This window comes from Watersipora subatra, chromosome 3 (genome assembly GCF_963576615.1).
Source record: "Watersipora subatra chromosome 3, tzWatSuba1.1, whole genome shotgun sequence".
Taxonomy (NCBI): domain Eukaryota; kingdom Metazoa; phylum Bryozoa; class Gymnolaemata; order Cheilostomatida; family Watersiporidae; genus Watersipora; species Watersipora subatra.
This window is the reverse complement of record NC_088710.1, coordinates 15,961,292-15,986,587: the sequence shown is the minus strand read 5'-3', so window position 1 is coordinate 15,986,587 and position 25,296 is coordinate 15,961,292. Positions and strand designations below refer to the sequence as shown.

Here is a 25,296-nt window from a genome sequence, read left to right as displayed (position 1 = left end):
GATATACCGTGCATGTAGTAACAAAACAGTCCATGTTTCTTGTAATTTGTAAATAAAGGTAATTACTGTTAGTGGTACAGTTCTATCTGTAATAACGAAGTCCCTCTTCTATTGTTGGATGAACTGCTGTGTCTGGACAAGTTTAGAGCAAATCAATGTTTCTTTTAAAAACCGTTGGTGATTCAATTATCTCAGTAAGACGTCTCTTTTCTTCCATCATTATCAATGTAGCCGAGCGTACTGAAGGGGGATTCTCTTGCAACAGATGTTGGAGGACAGGCTACATACCGATACGCCACTGGGGTTACCGTTTTTTGTACAATACAAACGATCCATTGTATCGTCAGGATCAAGAGAGTGATGGATAACTTTATGCGTCGACTGTTTAAATTACTTTCGTAATGCTAGTAAATAGAAATATTACACTGCGTTCTTGTTTCCCACTCTTGTTATCTTGTTCGTGATTGCTTGCAATAAAACCTATCGCTGTAATTGGGAAATACCACACTTTTTGTTTACGTTCTGGCTAAAAAGTTTCCTTCGCTGTGTTGATCAGGCTATAGACATGAAATAAATTGTGTGGCAGGCCTGAAATTCATTAAGTAAAAGTAAGAAGCTTACAGCTGACGATTTTTTATTAGTATAGCAGGCTAAAATACAGTTTTCTGCTAAATGGTTGATCTGTAAAAAGTATCGGAAGGTTCAGATTTTTTAAGAAAAGATCGGCCGATACCGATTCAGATACTTGACGCTCATATCGGCACCGATACCGATTCCGATACCAAAATCGGGGCAACTCTACTCTGAACTACTTTCAGTAAATCACAGCTGGCAACACGATAATCATCATCTTTCCTCTAAACTGTTTTATAAATAAAACTATGCTGTTGAAGAACATAGCAGAGAGCATAGTCTAACTTGGTAGCTTGAGATACATATATGTATTAGAGTTAACAACTATGTTGATAAGAGAGCCAATAGCAGTCAACTAAAAGCTCTTCCTACTGAGTACCTTGCACTTGGTGCTGACTATTATCTTATGGTTTGTGGAGAGTGAAGCAGGTATTACGCAAAGCTAAAATGAGCTTTTTAATAGATAAGCCGGAAAATGGCAATTTAGAAGTGCCCTAAAGAATGCCACGTGTATTCTAGACCAATCAAAATACAGAGTTAAGGTGCATATGGAGAAGTGCACTTCAGGATGGGACCCCAACATGCTGAGTAGCTGCAGGAAGTATAGTTAGATAATGACAAGGATTAACAGGTGTGCATCAACCCAGCTTACAATAGATGAATAAATGTCAGACGTAGTTGTTATTGAACTAGAGTTCCTTATATGATGCAGTTCAATATTATTTATAATTTGCCCATGTGATCTTAGTTCCTCATGCCAAAAGGTCTAACAGAACTACTCCGACACCATTGAAACCTGAAAAGCAAGTATCCAACTCACTATATCTACACAGTTGTAGACAGCTGAGTGGTTGCGGTAAGACAAGCACCAAAAAATTACTTAAACTTGTAAAAGTACATCAATTGAATTGCCTTATGAAGTTAGCCTCAGAAATTTCATTGTAAATACTTTCACCACTGACACCTCTATATGCATTCTTAAAGCTTCGAATAACTTCCCACTTCCATGTATATAATTACGACAATAATTATTTCTGCCTTAGATACAGACTCTTCTAACAATACCAGTCCCCATCATCATCGCTAGTACCAAGCAATTGCAAACCACTTCCTGCTTAATGCTGATTGGTAGCTGATATACAAATATACGGCTGTTCTGTTCGAAAGTCTATATCGTCTTAATAGAGGGAAGAACACGCATTTATGATAAATGATGATTTTACGATAAGCTTCAATGTTTAGTCTGTATATATATTCACATAAACTTGCCAACGAAGAAGACACAGGAAATAATTAGTAAACCTATTCATATATTTGGTATTTAATACATTTACAAACATAAACCACAGATAAATATGAGAAAAAATAGACAAAACTGCAAGCATCGAGGCAGATCAGCCATCAATCATACTTCCAGAGTCGCTCCGCATATGGGATGGACCCTGATCTGAAGACGCGTTCCCTTCTTTCCTACACAATAAGAGTTATCCCCTCCTTACAACGAGCATACAACTCCTATTCAAGTGCACACAATGCTAACTTTAATTTTAGTTGAATGTTTTGAGTGGTAACTAATCAGCAAATGCACTTGCAATATCAAAAACAAATCTACAAAAAAATTCCACCAATACAATGTGAAAAAAAACTTGCAAATATAACAAAGATAATACAAACCTGCTCGTAGTTCAAGTACTTGTATATGGTCACGATAGGTATAACAGCGCCCCAGAGAAATGCCCATGTGCCCTTACGGGTGACCTTATGGCTATCGAAATGAGAAACCTTCATCGACATAAACCTCTGCATCGCTGGATCAAACTGCAAAATTAGAGATCACAATTAACAAAATTAGAGATCCATGACAAATGCACAGAATAACTATCAGTGATATACGGTTAGCCACAATTAGAATGCTCAAAAGGCTTTTTATGGCATTATCAACCTATCATCTCATTTGGCAAAGAGACCATTATATAACAGAAAGCATAGGAGAGTGCAAGACTCGAAGACATCTGATGATGATGCTGAAGATGTTGTTTCCCTAGATGATGAATCAGATAGTGAAGGAGATATGGATGAGTTAATTGTGTCTACAACCGAAGTTCATACACCAGTAGAGCATAATACCATTGAAAACTTGGCAGTATTATCTTCGAATTTGATCTTAGCACAAAATACGATATTAACTACCGCAGAACCTCTAATTGAACACCACCTCTATTTGACCGCCAGTTTGACTATCTTTGATCTTTATGAACCCATAATATTAGGTGATCAGAACAGAAGTGTCCAAAAAATCGTATTAATAATGAATCGGTTACATTAATAACAATCAATTCTTTCGTTGTTTAACTCCAAAGATTTTCGCTTTTTCGTTAAAACTTCGAAAGCAACACCATAGAAATAATCAATAACGGTCTCAGGCTAATAGTAGTTCCTTGTTTAACGCGGTCTTAATACTTTGAAGTACATGTACATATATAAAAACGGTTTAAATTTACAACGGTAGATGAACTTTGAAAACAGCACCATAGAAATAATTACTAACTGTTTCAGGCTAATAGTAGTTCTTTGTTTACCACAGTCTTAATACTTTGAACAACATGCATATAAAAATAGTTTTCAAGTTTTGGGTCAAAGGTTACCTTTAGTGAGCAAACTTTTACGCGTTGCGTTTGTGCTAAATGCAGTGCGTAAAAGTTTAGCAGTGCAGAAAAAGAGTTGAGGCCAGAAGATATTGTGGAAGATATTGGACAACTAAAAGATGCTCGTTCCATCGAAAGCACCAATCAGAAAGCAGCTATCCGAGCAAACGATGTAAATGTTTTCGTTTTAAAAAATTTAATTTTTGTTTTTGCATGTAATATAAATAGTTCATTCATGTCATTTGTTCATATATATAATTATATATATATTGGTATCATTTGATAGATTATCATTATATAATTTATAAATATGCTGATTATAACATGTTATTTAATAGCTCCATGCAGCTATCTTAACACAGCTTACAATGAATCGATGCTCATAACTCCACTTCTATTGCAAATAAACAGCAAGTTTTGGCTGCGAACTGTAGCAAACATATCAATGAATGCAATGAGCTTTAATGCAACATTTTTAAATATAGATATAAAATTAAAATATGTCTTAAAATTTCGAGTGAAATTTATAAAAATTGAAAATTTCAACAAGTTGCAAAAAAGGACACAGGCTATAATATCATCGCAGGTCAATTGCAAGCAATATATATCAACTGGTAGAGATATTTTTTGATGCATATTTATTACGAGATCTTTGAAAAGTTGGAGGTAAGTTAGCAGATTTATTGCATCGAAAAGGTTTAATATCGCTCCACTGGAAAAAGGATTGCAAAATATAGGCGACATCCGTTTCGCCTGTAATAAGGCTAAATTTATCTTCCGAAAATTCTGACGAACCATTTGAAAAATACATCACCAGCCTCACCATCAATATAGAAGAAAGGTTGAACTATAGAGCGCCATGGCGTTCAATTAAAAGTTTTACGGCAAGTCTGAAAGCCAAAATATCTTCAATAGCTCATAAAAAAGTTTCTTGTCTAAAGCGTATGTGATGTAGTTTGTTTTTCTGAGCCAATAAAACAAAATCTTATATATGTTCTACATACAAGTAATCAAATTTGTCATACAATGTTGACTTACAATCAACTTGAAAACAGTTAAAAAAACTGGCTAATATGCTCCCATGATTTAGATGCAGACCAGTATTATTCCAACACTTTACAGCAGTGATGTTGTGAAAGGACATTTCTTACCATCCCATGGTAACTTCAGTTAGACATAAAATAAGTACTTTAGACAGACGTATATTTAGCCACTGCACCTGATTCAAATTACCCTAGTAACTGTGCATAATGCCCGCCCTCTACCTTCTTGCAAAATTATCTAATGCTATGAAAATCATGTGAAGATGAAATAACGAAGTGTAGGCTTTTCGAAATACTTCCTAAAACCTACGTTATATTTCTAGCCCAACATCATTTAAATTGTTCAAACCAGAGTGGATTGAAAAAAACATGGCGCATACTGCCCCCTTTCCCTTAGCCTACTTAGACGTCCTCTAATTACATGCAACTGAGTCAGTGCTAAATTTTGTTGACAGAGGTACTATTTTATAAAACAAGTCAACATCATCTGGCTAGCAAAGAGATGGATGTTTATATTCGTTGGTGCTGTTGCTGAGGATTAATACTGCCCAAGGCATACATGAATTTAGGCGTTTGCATTTGTATGATGCTCAGATTCTCCTAAAACAGGTCAAAGCAAGTTGAATATAAAAGTACCCATATGATTGCTCACAAAAATATCGATCTTCATCACGCAGGCAATTATAACTCAAAACGAATCTATTACAAGTAATTGGGATAGTACACAGGCCTACAAAACTACGAGGAAAACCAGGCAATAGGACTTACAAGGGCTGGAGCATCTATTGCACCTCTACCAGGATCAGTTAACTTTTTCTGAAACTCTGCCTTTCTTAGTTGCCTCATAGCTGCTCGTTCCTGAGCTGCTACGACTTCTGCGTTCGATGCATAATAAACTTTACTAGTATCCAAGCCGCGAGTAGTTTTGGCACCGGCCATTTTCATTGTATAGCCCTAGCGCATGGCTTCTTAGCCATAACGATTAAATGGTAGAGCTAAGACATCCAAAAACATTTCGAAGGTAAATGAGTATTTAGGTTTATTTTAGCGTACCGAATATATCGTATTGAGTTTATTTCAAAATAAAGAGATGAGGAAAACTCCTCTAAGGGATTGATCAAAAATCGTACGTGCCTTATCTTTACTTCCTCCTATTAATCTATGTGATTAAGCTGGCTTGTGAAAATAAGCTGTAAAATATGGACGAACGAGTTTTTAAAAAACTTATCACTCAACCAAACGTAATGCACTGAACTTGTGTAATATAGTATTTTATAGCATAAAGGTTCTAGCGGGCCATCAGCTATGATTGATAATTTTTTAGTCATTACATGTGTGAGCTATTTTAAAATTGTGCTAGAACGTGCAGAAAACGTTTCATAGTATAATCTAACTAGCTAACTGTTTAAGGTGTTGTCTAAAAGGTGCGATGTTGTGTTAAATAAAGGTCGGGGACATAATGCATTATGCTTTACTTTGTGTTACGCTGTTTTTTTTGAAGAAAATAAGGTGTTTTAACAACAAATACTGTTGTCTTGATAGTATTTTTTGCACATTTAATAAATATTTTGTTAGTATGTTTTTACCTGAAGGCGTGATCATATTTTTTGTTTTGAACCAATAGTGGGTCTCCTAATGCTGATAACTATAACTAGCGACCTGTTGTACTTTCGCAAGTGGCTGTAATCTTTCAAGTACTTTTAATTTGTAGGCTACAGATTTTACATAGCCTCTTTTTGGACAACTATAAAAGTTGCATAAGATAATCGTTTTACTGTAAATTTGTTGTCTATGCTTCATTTCAAGTTTCAGTCTGAGCTGTTTGATGAACTGCAATCCTAGACAGATTGTGTTCTGTCATCGACATTAATTTAACAACAATGGGCTGCATTGTGTACAATTCCTTTCAGTCAAATGCATAAGAATGTGTATACAAATCACACGATATACATCCTTTTAATATATCAAGAGCGTGATAGAGGATCTCTTGACATGAAACTATTTATTGATGAAAATGCATTAGTGGTTTATTCTGTCGAAAATATGCACATATTTATCGACAATTTTGCTACTTTTTTTAGATTTTCAGGCTTGACTGCTTCTTTGTTAAAAATTAGTGTCTGGCATAAAACAACAGCGCATATTTTCAGCGCTGCATGTAGCAACTGCAGGTAAAATTTTCAATCATCAATGTAAAGCTTGAGCAATGTGCAAAAATATTATCACTAAGATGCTAGCTTAGCAAGTGTAAAAAGAATCTAGAGCAACGAGTAATCAGCCCTACTGCATCATAGTTGCTTAGCTAAGTTGTTATTAGCGGTCATTCTTACTTCATAAGTACTGGTCAGTCCTTTTGCATCAGTGCTGGTCAGTCCTTCTGCATCAGTACTGGTCAGTCATTCTGCATCAGTACTGGTCAGTCATTCTGCATCAGTACTGATTAGTCCTTCTGCATCAGTACTGGTCGGTTCTTATGCATCAGTACTGGTCAGTTCGTCTGCATCAGTACGGGTCAGTCCTTCTGCATCAATATTGGTCAGTACTTCTGCATTAATAGCCTACTGTCAGTCTTTATGAATTAGTACTGGTCAGTCCTTCTGTATCATTAATGGCCAACCCTGTCGCATCAATAGTCTCTGGGAGTTGTCAGGGACGTTGTCATTTCAGAGTTACTGAGTTACGCAGTACCAGCAGTGATTCAGATATCATCTACATGCATAGTCCATCTTCCTTTTTGATTCATCTGCAATGCTTTATTCTGTAGGAAACTATGCAAAGAAAATCACTTTCGCGTGACTCTTTGGTATCTCCAAATTATCGATCTGGAAGAAGAAAGCGAAAATGCTCCAAGTTAGAGTTTGGTATGTGCTGGTTGAAGTCTTGTATGGCTTACCAATAGTTAGAGGATAGTATGTTTCACCTATAGTCAAAGTATGGTATGTTTTACCAATAGTTAGAGTATGGTATGTTTCACCTATAGTTAGAGTATGGTATGTTTCACCTATAGTTAGAGGATGGTATGTTTTACTAATAGTTAGCACATGGTATGTTTCACCTATAGTTAGAGGATGGTATGTTTCACCTATAGTTAGAGTATGGTATGTTTTACCAATAGTTAGAGTATGGTATGTTTCACCTATAGTTATGGTATGTTTACTTACAAATAACATATGGTATATTTTACCTTAATTTTTGGTGCAGGGATAGCCCGGTCAGTGTAAACACAGCATTACTATGCATAATTATACTTTTTTGTCACATTCATTGAGTACCGATTTATATCAAGAGAAGACAAATTGAACATCCTTTGCTAATACTTTACTTATATTTTTTACCATGTCTATTGATGGCAGCTGTTACATGAATATAAAGAAATATTTTCTGCTGATTGTCAGCTATAAGGATTGTTCTCACCTCTATTTGGTTTGTGAGCGTTATAATAGACTCTGTCAAACGCACCGCCCTACATAAAGTACAGTCACTGAGTTCTCTCTACTTGCAGGCAGGCATAAAGTTCTTAGTCCCATTTCTCCTCCTCAATCTCCTCCTCGGCTCAGAAGGTTGGGAGTACGTCAGGCTGGTGAGGACCGTTCCTCACGCGAGGCAGAGACAAATCCTTCGACAGACTATAAACAAGCAGCAGACGTTTCTCAAGGCAACGAAGACAATACAGAGCAGGCATGTATTTCTGATCACAAAACTGTCACACACTTTTAGTTAGTTGCAGCACAAAATCTTCTGCCTGAGCTGGTGTGGTTCAGTGAAGGTAATAATTGGCTGACCTGATTCATGGATGAAAGTCAGCGTTTGATGAGTGGGGAGCTTGTGGCAACAATTTCTATATTTGTGGATTCTTTTGTCGATTATCTCGGGGCAAAACATGATAGTAAAATCGTTAACATTCACGCAATGTTTTTTATGGTTGATAAACTTTTTAAAATTACAAGGATAAAGTGCGCTAGCAACAGCTACAAAGAATAAAGTGCGCTAGCAACAGCTGCAAAGAATAAAGTGCGCTAGCAACAGCTACAAAGAATAAAGTACGCTAGCAACAGCTGCAAAGAATAAAGTGCGCTAGCAACAGCTGCAAAGAATAAAGTGCGCTAGCAACAGCTGCAAAGAATAAAGTGCGCTAGCAACAGCTGCAAAGAATAAAGTATGTTAGCAACAGCTACAAAGAATAAAGTGCGCTAGCAACAGCTGCAAAGAATAAAGTACGCTAGCAACAGCTACAAAGAATAAAGTGCGCTAGCAACAGCTGCAAAGAATAAAGTGCGCTAGCAACAGCTGCAAAGAATAAAGTGCACTAGCAACAGCTGCAAAGAATAAAGTATGTTAGCGACAGCTACAAATAATAAAGTGCGCTAGCGACAGCTGCAAAGAATAAAGTACGCTAGCAACAGCTACAAAGAATAAAGTGCGCTAGCAACAGCTGCAAAGAATAAAGTACGCTAGCAACAGCTACAAAGAATAAAGTGCGCTAGCTACAGCTACAAAGACTAAATGTATTATTAAACTCACTCATGAAGCGTTGTTTCATATTGTCGCTGGTCATGTAGGTCTGAAGAATCAATTGCCTTCATGGCAATTCAAATTTTTCTCTTAGTGTTTTAATCCCATTAGATGCTTTTAAAGCGTTTAATATGGCTGCTTTAATCTACATTATTACGCATTTCCCTTGGCATATTCACCATATAATATCGCAATTCTAAGGCATCCAGTTGGCTCATTCTAATTGAGTTTCCATTCTCAATTTAACCAGCCAAATTTTTTTAACTTTTTTATTTAGGAGCTGGTGTAGCATGCAGTCAAACCTCTATATATGAAGTTTGTTTGTTCTGAAATCTACTTCATATATACATGTACGTACTAAAAATGTCATGTTGGATCAAATATTTTTGTAAAGTTATGTTGTTACTGTAATTTGTGTACTTTGTACCAAGTCTGAAGTCTACAAAAAATCGTAATAAATACTGTAGGTGATAGCTTTGAAACAATATATTATATTAAACTGCATTAAAACTAAATGCAAATAACTAAAGTATAGATAAAAAATGAAATTTATAAAATAATGAACAAAAAGTTTGAGTGATACTGTACATTAGAGACTTCAAATGGAGGTGTAGACTGGTGATAAGCTCAAAAATAAAAGACGTGTTAGAGATGAGAGGCATAACTTACTCCTAGTTACATTAGATCAAGTTTAAATTAATTTTGCACATTTTTTGTCTTTCGTATATTTCTTCCACATTTTCCTTTAATTTTCGCCAACTTTGCTTTTATTTATAAAACCGCAATTTTCCATAAACCTTGAACCTTGCATGTTAGAAATTACACAAGATATATACATAGCTAAATTTTTGTAACGATTTGATGGTATTGTATGCATTATGTAGTAAGAGACAACTCTTGAATAATATCTCGCAAACGCCAGAATATGGTATTTCCATCGGGCATTCCATACTACTCGCATAACAACTTTTGTTTTGCTTTTGCAAAAGTTTTATTACCCTTGTGAAATACTAATCTGGTACAACTCTACAGCATGGCTGTACTTTTTGAGACAGAGTATACTAACAACACCCATTCTCAGACCTATATATTTGGCTATAAACTTTAGATGGTACAGTTACCGTAGTGTCATATTGACACACCTCCTAAATGAGAAGGCACTGCAGCAACATCAGACATGGAGCAATGTTCACTATGTCGTAGCTCATCAGTAGGGTCACGCAAAACAGTCATAGCAGCATTATACAGTAACCATGCAATGAAACCAGAAAGCTGTGTACTCATGCCCGTTTGCGTTTCTGTCATTTGCAGCCGTTTGTGAAAAGGAAGCGGGCCAAGCATTCAACAACTGTTCTTAACCCTATAGGGAGGACAACAGTTTTAAAATGTCCTGCCTGTAGCAAAGTGTTTCTCAGCTTCTATGGTCATGATGTACATCTAAACCTTCACGATAGCATGGCCATCAAATGCTGGACTTGTAACCTTCGCTTCAACTCAAACAAAAGCCTTGTTCAGCACCAGAGGTAGTATATTATCAGTTTATGGAAATACTGTACCGATCTACATGACACGCTGTTTTAGTGCACATGTGTATGTCTGAGGACATGTATAGATGTAGTAATGCAACCAAGAATATCTTTACATGATTGTTCATGCAAGAGGGTGGATGTACACCTCTGCAAAAGAATGTATACTAGGCATAGGGACGTTGACGTGTCATTATGCAAAGTTATCCCAACTATAGTAAATGGACTTTGGAATACATGTGATATCTGTGGAGTTTGTGGCATTGAAATATGCAAAAGGCACCTTCGCTTGTGTGAAATGGATGTTTCAAGGCAGTTACTTGATTATTACGTGCAAGCAAATAGCGCAGTCGACCTGAAAGCCAAATTCTCATGAGTCTGTGTGAAAGTAAGGGTTTTTATTTTACATCATGTTTTACCTCACGCTATTTTATCTCAGTTAGCTTGGCTGATCTCAGGCTATCTTATTTACACTTGCCACCTATCTCCCATTGTCTCGCCTAAATGTCTGAGCCAAGCTGTCCTACTTGTGAATACACGTAGTTCGCTTTGAATAGCCTGGCTACTCAAGTCAGCCTTTTGTAGACTGAGGCACCGCAGTAAGAGTGAAGACAAGGAACAACATCGGATAGGATTTCACAACCTCATATTTGCTGACTTTTCATGCACAAAGTTTGCTGCCATGTGTCAAAGGTACTGTGAGGGGATGAATGTCCAAGCAGCCTGTTCTCTCCATGATTACTCATGCACCGAGTGCCAGAAGACATTTCCCATGCAGGCAGCCTTAGATTTGCACTTGGGACAATTCCACTACTGTCCCTCAAAGTTTATTTGTACACTCTGTCACCACGACTACAGAACTAAAAGTAAACTCGAGGAACACAAGCTGAATTATCCGTGTAATTCTAAGAGACACTTAGCTGATAGCAAACGAAAATTTCTCCGGGCTCTGTCACTTATGCCGCAATGCGCTGCAGAGAACCTCCTGAGACACCAATCGGCTCCTCCAGTAAATTTGTTTTACTACGAGAAACTTAAGTCTGTAGACACTGTTACAAATGTCGTATATGAATTATGTGAGATGCGGTCAGAGGACGAGGATGGTTCCGATTCATCGCTATTATAATCTTTTTATCTTGTTAACTTTCTGTATGTTCTGATTGTTCGAAAGCTGCACCCTTGTGGGATACTCTAATTCATACTGGGTGGAATCTGCTACCCAGTAAATATGATTCTGTTCTTCAAATCATTGAATCTTGTGAATTATCATCTATTGTTTCAAATTATGTACATTTATATAAATAAAATGATATACCTACATCAAGACTTAGTCACAATGCGTACAAAATGGGATTTAAAAAATTGGTACAAGAAATAATGACTTCCGCATGCATTGCAGGTAGAATTTGGCTCTCACTGGGGCCGATTCGGATCTCTTGCTGCTCTGTACCGATTCATCTCTGACTCAAATGACTTACTCAGCTCACACATGAGAAGTCCCCTGAATCGCTGTAGACAAAAAATAATGTTAGATCAACTGATGAAAGACTATCTCTATGTTTTGTAAAAGACTAGGTATGACTTTAATACGACCAAGTCAAAGTTTATTGATACAAAGTTTGACTGGTTCACAACAAGCCATGTGATACGAGGGCCATTTTTATTCAGTTCCCTCCAAATTTGAATCTGCTTGTTAAGCACACCGGAACTATCAAACTGGAAGCATACGTCAATGTATACCATATAATATAAAACTAGTTTAATTACATAAAAATACCATTTTCTATATCCTAAAATATAGGTACAGCCTGATGTAAATAGAAGTGAAACATTGAATATCCTACTTAGTTCTAAGTCTGACTACTCCGGTGCGGGGTTAAGCTAACTTCTTGACTACACAGACCAATGCTGTTGAGAAACATTAGCCAATTAAAAATTGGCCCTGATAAGAGGAAACCATGCCACGCTAGATTTTTCACTATTGCTGAAATGTCACTGATTCAAAAATCATTTATTAACTATCATGAGACAAGAATAGTGACAGTAGTAGTCTATATTTAGTAGTTACGGTAGTTTATAATCTGTAGTATATATAATCTGTATATTTTCGTTGAAAGGAAAAAGGGGCTATAAATGATCGTGAATCTGTCATTGCTCACAAGTAACAATTGAAAATGACTTTGACCTGGAAACAAAAAGAGAATCAAATGGAAATTTTGTTCAACGGAAATTCTGTTCAACGGAAATTCTGTTCAACGGAAATTCTGTTCATTGGAAATTCATTCAGCCAATTACTGATGCTTTAATTATTCCACAGCCAAGGTCCAACACATTTGGTTAGAATGCAACGCATCACGTGCTTATCACCTATACATCGGCAAAGTGAATGATGCATTTCATCAGTGGGTGTAGCCACAGCATTATCGATATTTTCTACCACAAAAAATGTTTAGAGAAACCTTACTAAACGAAAAAATGAAGAAGTTAGTCACACAATATAGGTTTAACAAATTTTTATTGCTTCACTGGGGGGTTCCTAAGGTGCACCAGGAGTTCCTAAGGTGCACCAGGAGTTCCTAGGGTGCACTGGGAATTCCTAGGGTGCACCAGGGGTTCCTAGAGCGCCTGAGAAAATGAAAAGTTAGAAGACATGAAGAGCATAAACAAGTTGAGTTCCAATCCAGATGGTCATTTTAAGCGCTACTATAGCACATAAAAATTTTAAGATGTGAAGATTTCTTTTTATATCCTCTTAGATAAAGTAAAGATAATAATTTGCTGTATCATTTCAGAGACTATGGGACGGAGAATGACAGGGTTCATCAGATGAACGCAAAAAACTGTTCTTCAAAATTTACTGCAACTTTCATAAGAACATTTAGCATACTTTAAAAGGTTGAATACACAGTTTTTAGTAAACATCTCCATTTACTATGCAATGAATGACAAGATTCTAAAAAAAGTACTGCTTATCTTGATTTGGTAGTAAGTTCAATTTGCTCTGTATAAACAGAAGTTTCTGAGAGTTGTGTAAAAACTCTCAGAACCACAAGAATTGAGCCTTGGTGCCAGCAAATTTGTTTCATGCTATATTACACTCATGATACTCACATCTAAACTTTCACTCTTTCCTTTAACCTCTTCATTTTTCTGTAAGGCTTTTTCCATGCTATCCTTGGTGTAAAGTTGAGGGTTCTTTCCTTGATCTATATATCTGCATATGATTGAAGTATTTGGGTACACTCTTGATCATAAATTATCTATGATAGTAGATCCCACTTTATCATGGTGTGTGCGTGTGCATCGTGCACATTTTTTGGCCAAATTCATCCAAATTTTACATGCATATGCCCCGCGCCAAGTCGCCAAAAGTATTTGGTTTCAAAACTACGTCTGTTTCCTGGAGACCAGCTTCTCAAACACCCACCAGTGGGCTATCGGATTGAGAATGAAATAACTCCTGAATAACGCCAGACTTATTGCTAGTGTTCTATAAAACACGGTTACTAGTAACGTAGGTTGTGTGTGACATTTCAGGTAACTTGTGAAATTTTTGAAAAGGAGTTACTTTCAACTGCAAAAAAGCTTTTTATTCTTCTTATGCCTTACCTTACCCTAAGTCTACATCAACAGCTGGACATCGACAGGCAACTTACCAGTTGTCCAGTATTTGGAATGGCTTACCAATATCGATCAGGTACATTAAAAATTCAAATAGTTTTCGGATTGCTTTAAAGGGGCATCTGCTTGACTCATTGTGATGGCTTTAGGTCTTAATATGTGAACATTTTTACATTAAGACAATTGTCAACTCGGGCCCTGCACCTTGATTAGCCCTGCTACTGTGCACGTGGGCCTTCATCACTCCCTATTGTATTATGATTGCTTATTCATATATGTATATTTATTTAGTTTATGTCTCTGTGTGCATCTGCTTTTACGATGAAAATAAACTAACATAATAACATAACAGTTCGTACCTTCAGAATTCCAAATAGCTCTCATTAGTTTAACATATCAATAACTGACTACAACCTCGACAATCTAGGGAACCTCTACATGCAAATTAACTCCACTCTAAACCTGCTCTGTATGTTAAATCCATCACATGTTGAAACAAATATTTGCTTAAGAATACACTGTAAATGGTTTAACTTGTTTGTAAGCCCACAAAATTGATCTATACTGCAGTCAATTACTTACACACGGTATTGCAACAAATGAGTTATATAAGAGACATGCCAAAAAATGAATTATACAGGTTATCAATAAAAAAACATTTCCGTTATTACTTTACTGAAAAAACAAGCAAACAGAAATGCAGGCTTGACCAAGCACAGGAGAGAATAAAGGTGATGATAGAGACACACAACATGACATTCTCCAATTTAAATTAAATGAAGTTTAAACCTATATGTCTTAATTATTGTTATATTGTTGAGCTTTTTCTTTTATTCTAAAAAACTCACCGATGAACTACTGTGATGTTTCGAAAAACTTCAAATGTGGTGTACTAAAAAGTCAAATGCATAGATAAGAATTTACTTTAATTTTACTCTGCATGTTGGAAGATTCGCATGTTGCGATGATCGTATTTATATTAGTTTAACAGATCAACAGCTGGCTATGATCTCAACAACACAATATATATATTTTGGATGGTAGTACACTATCAAGAATACAGGAACAACTCAGTGTTGGGTAAAATATGTTAGGAACTTACTCGAACACTCCGATAGGCACCTGGATATCATGTACACAGTTTTTCAGTCGATCGATTTCTTGCATTTCTTGTACAAGTGAATGGCTACAAAAAATTACCAAAACTGCTGCAGAAGTATTAAAATTGTCCTCTACCTACTGGAAGTCAGTCTATATATATATATAAATCTCAGTGTTCATTTGTGTGTCATTGGTATGTCCGTCCATTACAGCAATAGGGTTTTAGAAATGAAAAATCTACTTCACACTGGATTTGAACTAGGAACCTTTAGGTCTGCAGGTAGACGTTCTACCCACTAAGACACACAGGCTACTTGCAATACCATGGATTAATTATGCACATAGTCATTACATCAGTTAAAATATGCACACTTGAAGCGCAGAGGAAAATACTATTGGTTACTAGTAGCTTAGCTTATAAGCTACTAGATGCATTAGAGATCATTACAGTAACATGATGATAAGTAAGCTGGCTTCAGACACGGCTATTATCATAGTTAATATTTAGTCCAGCTCAAGTTACTAGCTATGTTAATCAAATTCATTGGGTAATTATTTTATCACCCATGCATAAAATCTAGTTTTATACTAGATGAATGCCATGCATTCATCTAGTATAAAATATTGTGTATGCATGCAAGTCTACCTATTATACAGTTTATTATAGGGCGCTAGAAAAACATCTACCGGTATAAGTTAACAATCCAAAGATGCGTTTTGAAAATAATGTAGTGGAATCATATGTATTTACCCAGCAAAGAGTCTTATGCATGTATTTGAGTAGCTATCCTATCGAGTAATTTGAATATCAGATTAGGTCATGGTCTTCTCTGTGAATACGACGCTTAACAAGCCCGTACAATGTGATAGCCATTTCAATTTATACCTTTACATATTCTGCATGGCTTAACTGTGATAGCAGTGATAGTGATAACCAGTAATCCTAAATGATAGCAGTAATCCTAAATGTTCCCCTTTGTTAACATTTTTCAATCTGAACCACACTGTTAAGAGAGTAGAACTAAAACTCGACTTAAATGGTTTACTCTAAATATTGCAGTGTTCCATCTGCATTTTACACAACAGTGTATCTAGGTTTATAGCCTATTTTGTTAGAGCAATATTAAAACTATAAGAGCAGTTGAAATTTGCATGTAGCTAATTGCTAGATCCAGCCAGGGTTTGGCCCATCTAAGCAGTTTACTCTGCAGCACACAGACACTGGTAACTCAGTATTTTTACTCGAAGATAAAGCATTGGTTCAGCTTTAAAGGTTGATTTGCAACAAAATTCACATTACAGTTATTTGGTATCAAAAGATTCACCATGTCTTACTCTGTTATGTTGTAGGTGCAAAATATGTAGAAATATGTTTACAAGCTCTCAAAAAACTCAAAAACGAACAGTTAATCGCAGCCATCACAAAAACGCCGTAGTTTGGAATCTCTTTATTTTGATGACGTACTCAGACAATGTGGTGATGGTTTTGACACATAATGTTCTCACGTGAAATTAAAGGCCAATAAAAGGCTCAATATAAAACGCCTCGTAGCACTAGTTTATGACAAACACTTCGGGTTCTACCGGAAAGCCCTTATCAAATATAGATGCTCTCTACTTTACAGTTTCGCTTCAGTTTGGTCTAATCATCTAGTCGTAATCTGATCATGTGACCCATACTTCTTGCCAAATGGCGCAAACAATTTTTTGCAGAATTTTTCGACTATCACAGGTGACCAACAGGCTCGTCATGTTTATAAGAAGATGATATGTACTTCTTCGAGCTAAGGTTAAAAAATTTAATGAATGTTTACGGTAGGTTTTGAGATATCAGTGCTCAAAATGACAGCATTACAATGATGATGAAATAGACACGTAAGGACAATAGACATGGTTTTATTGAATGAGGTTGCATGAAAGTGTAAACAGAAACCATCGTGTTCAACTTCGTCCCATTTGGGCCGTTTTGGAAAGGGATTCCAATCCACGGTGTTTTCGTGATGGCTGCAATTAACTGTTCGTTTTTAAGCTTTTAAAAGCTTGCAATCATAGTTCCACATATTTTACAACACAGCAGAGTAAGACATGGTGAATCTTTTGATACCAAATAGCTGTAAAGTGAATTTTGTTGCAAGTCAACCCTTAAGTAGTCCATATGATGAAACTTCAGCAAGCAAGCCATGATATGCCATAATATGTCACAGGCAACAGTAAACCATCAACTAAGCTGACACCAATGGAAACAAGAAATTACGCCAGTGTAAAACTGCAAAAGTCAAAATTATTGCTTTTTCTTGGAAAAACATCAATAATCTCAGTCATCACCCAGAAGCATAAAGATTACTACAGATTGAGATGAAACCACTGATATAGTGGGATCTACACCGAGTCTGTCCACAAGTACAATTACCAGACCTGTTGAAAAAACAATTGGTAACATGTACACCCAGCTTCAGTAGAAAACTACAAAATTTGACTTTGTTTCCTTAGCACTACACAAGAGAATGAATGTGCAAGACATTGCTCAGATGCTTATTTTCATCAATGAAACTACAGCAGAGCACGATGAGAAAGGCTATTTTTAACAAAGAATGGAAAACCAGAGAACAGTTGCATCTCAACAAGGCAAAGCCTGCCAGCGCCCCGCCTGATAAGACCCCGAGAATTGTGGCCATGTCATAGGGTTTCAATAGGAAACAGAAACTAGGAGATGAAAGCAGGGGGTCTCACCACCCTGCTAAGTCCACTCCCTAAATCACCAACAAGCACTGTGCTGCAAAGTGTTGAAGTCAGATTATGTCATGAAGGTTGTGGTATCGTGTACAAACTTCATCAGAACAAATAGACTTGAACACAAGCACTTGAATTTGAATAAGCACTTGAACGCAAGTTCTTGTCTAAACTGTGTGCAGGCAAATCAGCCAAAATATTTAGATGAATATGATGAATGAGAGAAGGTAAGTTGCTTGGTAGGCTATTACGAAGTAACCATTGGTCAGTTATGTACTAAATTGTATTTTCCAACAAAGGACATGTTATAATATCGAAGTCCAGTTATCATCGTACTTAACTGTGTCAACTTAAAAGTTAATATAAAACGATTTTCTAAAAAAGACAGCAACCATTAGGCTATATCAATGAATATGTATTCAACAGCTATAAAGCCTATCTAGCCACTTTGTGCTTAAACCAAATACGTCATTTAAACTTGAAAATCATGTTTTTAAGATTTACAGCACCTAAATTTGAGCTTTTTCTAAATTGAATTTTTTGTTACTGATGGTTGGTTTTATGTAGTGTAAACACTCGAGTTGATACGACTACTGGTCAACTATAATACATAAAGTAGACAGCAGCCGTGTTATAAAAATCCATTTTTTGAATTACTGCATGAATATAACGTGAAATGTAATGTCAGCTACATTTAACAATAAAGTTGCAAAATGATCATTCGTATACTTCCATTACATTTTTCCGTTGAGCACGTTTTGGCCTTGCGGTTGAAAATCACTGGCAATAATGCCTAACTGTCTGGAATTTTCAATCAGCATTTCCAAATGTTGCTCAAGTTCCTCTAACTTCTCAGCCATTGCGACTTATATAAAGGTGTGTTGTCAAATAGGTAACTTTAATTGATAAATTTTACAAAGAGCTGATTATTTTTCACCAAGACTGAAAACGATAATGAAAAAGTTGAACAGCTAGTTTATAGCCTCAAATCTAATTTATATAGACGTGGAATGAAAATGGTTCGAGTAGTCTTCCAACCATAGAGTTATCTCCCCCTAGAGTGATAACTACACGAGCGTTTCCGGTGCCAACAAGGAGCGTTTAGGCCACGCCTCTTTTTTGTGCTAGTCAGTCGTAGTGATCGACTAGATCAATAACATCAGCCATGAGAAGGGTTAAACAAGGATCATGAATTCCAGTTGAGATAGTAATTAATGCTCATATTAAAGAAATGATGATTATAGTTTATCACTTTAATATATGCTTATTATTTAAAGCAATTCAATACCTACCAGGGATTGCTAAACATATTATGGAAATGTTTACTTTTTCATTTCCATAAACATAAATATTTCCATAATTTTAGGGAAATGGATATGGAAATTTTATTTTACAAGTATGGAAATAGTATGAAAATGGAAATAATATGGAAATGAATTATGGAAATCCTTTGGAAATGGAAATAATATGGAAATTAATTATGGAATTTGAATTAATATGGAAATGAATTATGAACTTTTATGGAAATGGAAATAATATGGAAATGGAAATAATATGGAAATGGAAATACTATGGGAATGAAGTAGGGAAATGGAATTAATATGGAAATGAATTATGGAAATGGAAATAATATGGAAATGGAAATAATATGGAAATGAATTATGGAAATGGAAATAATATGGAAATGAATTATGGAAATGGAATTAATATGGAAATGAATTATGGAAATGGAAATAATATGGAAATGGAAATAATATGGAAATGAATTATGGAAATGGAATTAATATGGAAATGAATTATGGAAATGGAAATAATATGGAAATGGAAATAATATGAAAATGAATTATGGAACTTTTATGGAAATGGAAATAATATGGAAATGAATTATGGAAATGGAAATTGTGACATGCACATAATCCCTGATACCTACATGACTTGCCAAGGCACTGAATAGATAGTGAGTGAAAGTGAAGGTAATGCAAGCAGTTACTCATAGATAACATACATAGTCATACTGGGGGTTGTATTACATTGGTGTGATGGGAAGCTAATCAACTGCCATCAACTATGAGCTGTACTACCCGGTGTTGCCCGAGTAATAAAAAAGTATTTGGACAGAAAATTTATTTTTATATAACATTTACTATTCTAACTTTTAAACTTCATATCATGAGAAAATATTTTTAAGCAGTTTAAATGAATTAAGAAGAAAAAGAAAACAACTCTAAAGGTTTGCAAGCTTTTTCAAACAACTACAACTTTTAAATTTCATATCATGAAAGAAGTGTTTTGTTGAAATAAATTAGGAAAAAAATAAAATTGTAAATGTGTTTAAATGTAAAATAATTAGCAAGTAATGGCTAAATATAATCTGTTTAGCTATGATTACAATGGAAAATTATTTAATAAATAATGTAATAAAAAGTCTATTTTATTTTTATATAATTATTGTTAGTAGAATTAAGTATAATTTATTTTTATTTAACATATAACAACATTTACCACTTTATCTTTCAAACTACATATTATGAAAAGTGTTTTGTGTAATTGAAATAAATGAAGAGAAGAGAGAAAATAAAAACAACTGTAAATGTTTTCAAGCTTTTTCAAACAACTACCACTTTTAAACTTCATATCATGAAAGAAGTTTTTTGTTAAAATAAATTAAGAAGAAAAATGAAACTGCAAATGTGTTTAAATGTAAAATAATTAGCAAGTAATGCTAAATATAATCTGTTTAGCTATGATTACAATAAAAATTATTGTAATCATAGCTAATTTTTATTACTTTATTTAATAAATAAAGTAATTCACAACTACTTTTTTATTACTTTATTTAATAAATAAAGTAATAAAAAGTCTATTTTATTTTCAAATAATTATAATTTAGTATAATTGAGTATAATTTATTTTTATCTAACATATAACAACATTTGCCACTCTAACTTTCAAACTTTTTGCTTGCTTACATCAAGCAAAGATGTCCACTAACTAGTGGACATCTTTGCTTCAAGCTAGTCTATGTATTTGATTGATATGTATTGAAATCTAATATTACATGCAAGGGCTGTTTGTGAACTGAGGTGACAATGAATCACTCTATCACCATACAATGTCAATACTTTCAGTTGATGGCAGTCGATTAGCTTCCCATCACACCAATGTAATACAACCCCAGTATGACTATCTATCTTATCTATGAATAACCAATGATATACAGCCCCTCATGTGGGGGGGCTGTATATCATTGGAGTAACTGATTGCATTAACTCACTTACTTAACACTGTCTATTCAGTGTCTTTGCAAGTCATGTAAGTATTGAATTGCTTTAAATAATAAGCATATATTAGAGTAATAAACTATAATCATCATCTCTTTAATATGAGCAATAATTACTGTCTTAACTGTGCAAATTAATGATCATTCTCACGGCTGATGTTATTGTTCTGTCAATCACTACGAGTGACTAGCACAAAAAAGGGGCGTGGCCTAAACGCTCCTTGTTGGCACCGGAAACGCTCGTGTTGTTGAATGCACAGTTATCACTCTAGGGGGAGATAACTCTATGCTTCCAACTCATCACAATTACAAGCGAGCAAAACTCCTGCTAGAATTAGAGCCGAGCTGCGAAAGAGTGCAAGTCGTGGCTGTCCAAATAGACAGCTTGCGCCATAGTGCCCTCTTTTTTCTACCAATACAGTCCCAATATAACTGAAAATACAATGTGCATTACTGGAAGCTGTTCAATGTCGTTTTCAACAATCTTATTAAAAAGTTAGCGAGTTGGTTCATCCTTCAAGGTTCATTTGACCAATGATAAAAACCCCCAACCCCCCCAGTTCAATTCACTCTATTTATTTAGTCTGGATGCTATCCAAACATCATCAATTCTACATGTACAAAATGTTTATGTTCAATCTGAACTGTGTTAATTTTAACTATTTGTGCACTGGTCATAGCCTAATTTATTTTGCTTTCACAATTAAAAGACTCGAGTAATTAACTTCTACCAATGATACACAGCCCCATGTGGGGGCTGTATATCATTGCTTCCACTCAATTTTTTTGTAATAAACTGTAAAGAAACAGTTACAATAAAAGCAGTTGAATAAAAAATACACAGCTAAATTGTTAGGGTTCAATCTGTCAGAGTTACAGACAGATAAAAGTGTTTACATTGTAGTGAGTCCAATGTACACCTGAATGTAAGGTCATGAAGTTTAACCTGTCAGATGAAAGTATTTGGAGGTAATTTCTGGTAAAAATAAATTTAATTACTTACTTTACAGCTTTGTTGTTATAAAAGCACAACAGCCTGTTTTGATATTACTCAGAATGACCGTTACAGAAGCTCTAACTTCCAACTACTCACATCGACTATATTTACAGCATCTACATTTGGGCTTTTTTAAATTGAATTGTGTTTTACTGATGGCTGGTGTTGTGTAATGTGAACACCCAAGTTGATATTATTACTAGTCAACTATGATGTATAATGTAGACAGCAGCCATGCTATACCTTCCAAATTTTATATTCTTAAACTCTTAAAACGCTAGAAATATAATGCTTAAAGCTTATTCAGGTCCTTTGTTCAGACAGCTGCTACACAACATGCGTTACCCTTTGTTTTACATTTAGTATCCAATTTACAGTAAATTTTTTTGGTTTCATTTTATCTAACCTTTGGCATTTAAGTTAAAATAATTACATTCAGACAAAACATTTCAAGCTCAAAGGTTTGATATAAGTAAGATTTTTGGTAATGTCTGGTTGAGTACTTGTGTGTTTGCTTACTGAATAGCAGTGCAGTTAGATATCGCACAAAAAATTCCATTATCAACAGCACATACAGATCGTAGTCATAAGCTGTCAAAAGTGATAATGTTAGTACAAGGCTTTCGTCGCTACTGATAGGTATATTTTTCTTTTCCCCAATATCACTGAAATTGACCATCTCGGCAGTGTTGGGTACTTCACTAGAGAAGTCTTTGGCTTGGAGTATCTTGCATACAGTTGCAGATCACCATTTCTCAGTTGAAAAAGAGGTTTCTATACTCACTTCTCTGATCATCATTTGCCCTGATTGATCCATTCCTAATGACGTTCTGCTATTCCTCTCCGCTATTTGTAGTTGCCCCATATTGATCTATTTTAGATTGACATACATTGAAAGAAAATAGCAAATGGCTTCTGCTAGTGCACATTGTCCAAGCATAACTAGGGTTAATACTCTTTGATTTATGGAAAAGAAAAAAATAAGCTTCATTGTAAATACATAAAATTACAAGCAGACAGGCCTGGTGTTGCTCGAGTGAAAAATACGGTGTGAATTTTTAATCTTTGATTCTGAAAATTTTTAAACAAATTAACAAACAAATAAACAAAACAAAGGTATAAATAAGCAGTCTTAGGCCCTGATTAAGACCCTTGCTTTGGCAAGGTGCCAAAGCAAGGTGCTTTATTAGTTCTGTTGGTTTGAGCGTCAGTCTAATAAGGCAAGTGTCATGGGGTCATGATCCATATTAGCCAACATTTTAGTCATCTCATTACGTAGTAGTGTTTAGTGTCATTATCATTCACAAAAATGTCTTTTTCCCTCGAAGGCTATGATCCCAAAAAATTTTGAACCTTAAATCCAGAAGATTATAAAAGAAAACCACACGCAAAATTTTAGACAGATTGTTTACTTAAAAGTTAGTTTCTTTAGAAGCCATACTCACGGATAAACAATGCCAAATCTATATATATATATTTCTCAAAGTATGTCTGTGGATCTGTCATTCCGGCTATAGTGCACGCTGATTATTTACCGATGCGGCCACGCGTTACGGTGCCACTGTTAAGAAATATTTTTCGTAAGGTTCGATTACTATATCTAAAGTTTAGGCCAGTTCTTTTCTCGCAGACAATTATATTGTCTCCGTACCATTGTATTCAAAGTTTTGATGGATAGCTTCTGGTAGAACAGTAACTTTTTTATAAACACATACTTCTATGCAAGAATTGGTATTATTAATTTTACATATTCAGAATTTTTATTTGGTTTTCTCAGTTTGTACTAATTGTATTCTTACCAAATCATCTTTTATTGTAATCGTAGCAAAACCAACTTAATTTAGCTATTACTTGCTAATTATTTCACATTTACATCTAAACCTTTTTATAGTCGCTCTATTTTTTTAATTTATTTGACATGCAAAAAACATTTTCCTCATGATATGAAGTTTAAAAGTTGTTTGACAAAGTTTGAAAACCTTTATAGTTTTTTTTAATTTATTTCAATTACACAAAACACTTTTCTCGTGATATGTAGTTTGAAAGTTAGAAGGACAAATGTTGTTATATGTTAAATACAAATCAATTTTCTGACCAAAGACTTTTTTATTACCCGGGCAATGCCGGGTAGCACAGCTAGTACATGTATATAATAATTAGGTGAATGCCACACGGGTAATAAACAAAACTTTTGCACAGAAAATTTTCTTTAGTCAACATATACAACATTTATTATTCTAACTTTTAAATGAAGGTGTTTGTTTATTTTTGTGTACTGTGTTTATTTCTGTGTAAATCATACTGTACTGGCTGTAGCGCCTACTACAGCTTTATACCGATTGCAATAGTCTTGCTACCCATGCAAGTTTAAACATTTTTATCTGACCAACAATTCTAATTCTAGGATATGCTAGCTGAAATGTTTAGCATGAAACCATTAAAGATTGCTAGGTGTAATGAGTGTATGCACAATTTATTCTATAGTATAGCTAGTTGGACAGTAGTGTATGGATAAATGCCTGTCTGCAGAACTAGAGGTTCCAAATTCAACCTGTGCACGGCGGATTTTTCATTTCTGAAACTTTGTTGCTACAACTGGACACACAGACAAACAAAAGACAGACACTGAGATTCATAGATATACATAATTATATAGATTTAACCTTTATACTGATTTAGCCACCTTTGTAGTAAGGAATGAGTTAAATCCATTTCAATCAGTGGAGGCTGGTTATCAATACAGTCATCTGGTTGTATCTCAACATCTCTGTTGAGATACAACCAGATCACTGCTGAGATACAACCAGATCACCATCAAGATACAACCAGATTACCGTTGAGATACAACCAGATCACTGTTGAGATAGAATCAGCTCACTGTTCAGATACAACTAGATCACTGTTGAGATACAACCAGATTACCGTTGAGATACAACCAGATTACCGTTGAGATACAACCAGATCACTGCTGAGATACAACCAAATCACCATCAAGATACAACCAGATTACCGTTGAGATACAACCAGATCACTGCTGAGATACAACTAAATCACCATCAAGATACAACCAGATTACCGTTGAGATACAACCAGATTACCGTTGAGATACAACCAGATCACTGCTGAGATACAACCAAATCACCATCAAGATACAACCAGATTACCGTTGAGATACAACCAGATCACTGTTTAGATACTCAATATCACC

At 35.1% G+C, this 25,296-nt stretch overlaps 3 protein-coding genes across 3 annotated transcripts; 1 reads left to right on the top strand and 2 right to left on the bottom strand.

The window, feature by feature from the left end:
- Positions 1–1,923: 1,923 nt before the first annotated feature.
- On the bottom strand, positions 1,924–5,273 carry LOC137391731 (uncharacterized). Its single transcript, XM_068078262.1, has 3 exons — positions 5,090–5,273; positions 2,308–2,451; positions 1,924–2,103 (listed from the first exon to the last, which is right to left on the bottom strand). Exons 1-3 carry the CDS (start codon positions 5,264–5,266, stop codon positions 2,035–2,037), a joined length of 390 nt encoding a protein of 129 aa, XP_067934363.1. The 5' UTR covers positions 5,267–5,273; the 3' UTR covers positions 1,924–2,034.
- A 128-nt stretch (positions 5,274–5,401) lies between these two features.
- Positions 5,402–11,485, top strand: LOC137390179 (ras-responsive element-binding protein 1-like). The gene is made up of 5 exons (XM_068076464.1): positions 5,402–5,447; positions 7,086–7,182; positions 7,824–7,999; positions 10,145–10,356; positions 10,945–11,485. Exons 2-5 carry the CDS (start codon positions 7,092–7,094, stop codon positions 11,483–11,485), a joined length of 1,020 nt encoding a protein of 339 aa, XP_067932565.1. The 5' UTR covers positions 5,402–5,447; positions 7,086–7,091.
- Positions 11,486–11,607: 122 nt separating this feature from the next.
- Positions 11,608–18,748, bottom strand: LOC137390180 (mediator of RNA polymerase II transcription subunit 10-like). The gene is made up of 4 exons (XM_068076465.1): positions 18,550–18,748; positions 15,083–15,166; positions 13,471–13,573; positions 11,608–11,868 (listed from the first exon to the last, which is right to left on the bottom strand). The coding sequence occupies exons 1-4, from the start codon at positions 18,669–18,671 to the stop codon at positions 11,773–11,775; spliced, it is 405 nt and encodes a 134-aa protein (XP_067932566.1). The 5' UTR covers positions 18,672–18,748; the 3' UTR covers positions 11,608–11,772.
- Between the last annotated feature and the right edge of the window lie 6,548 nt (positions 18,749–25,296).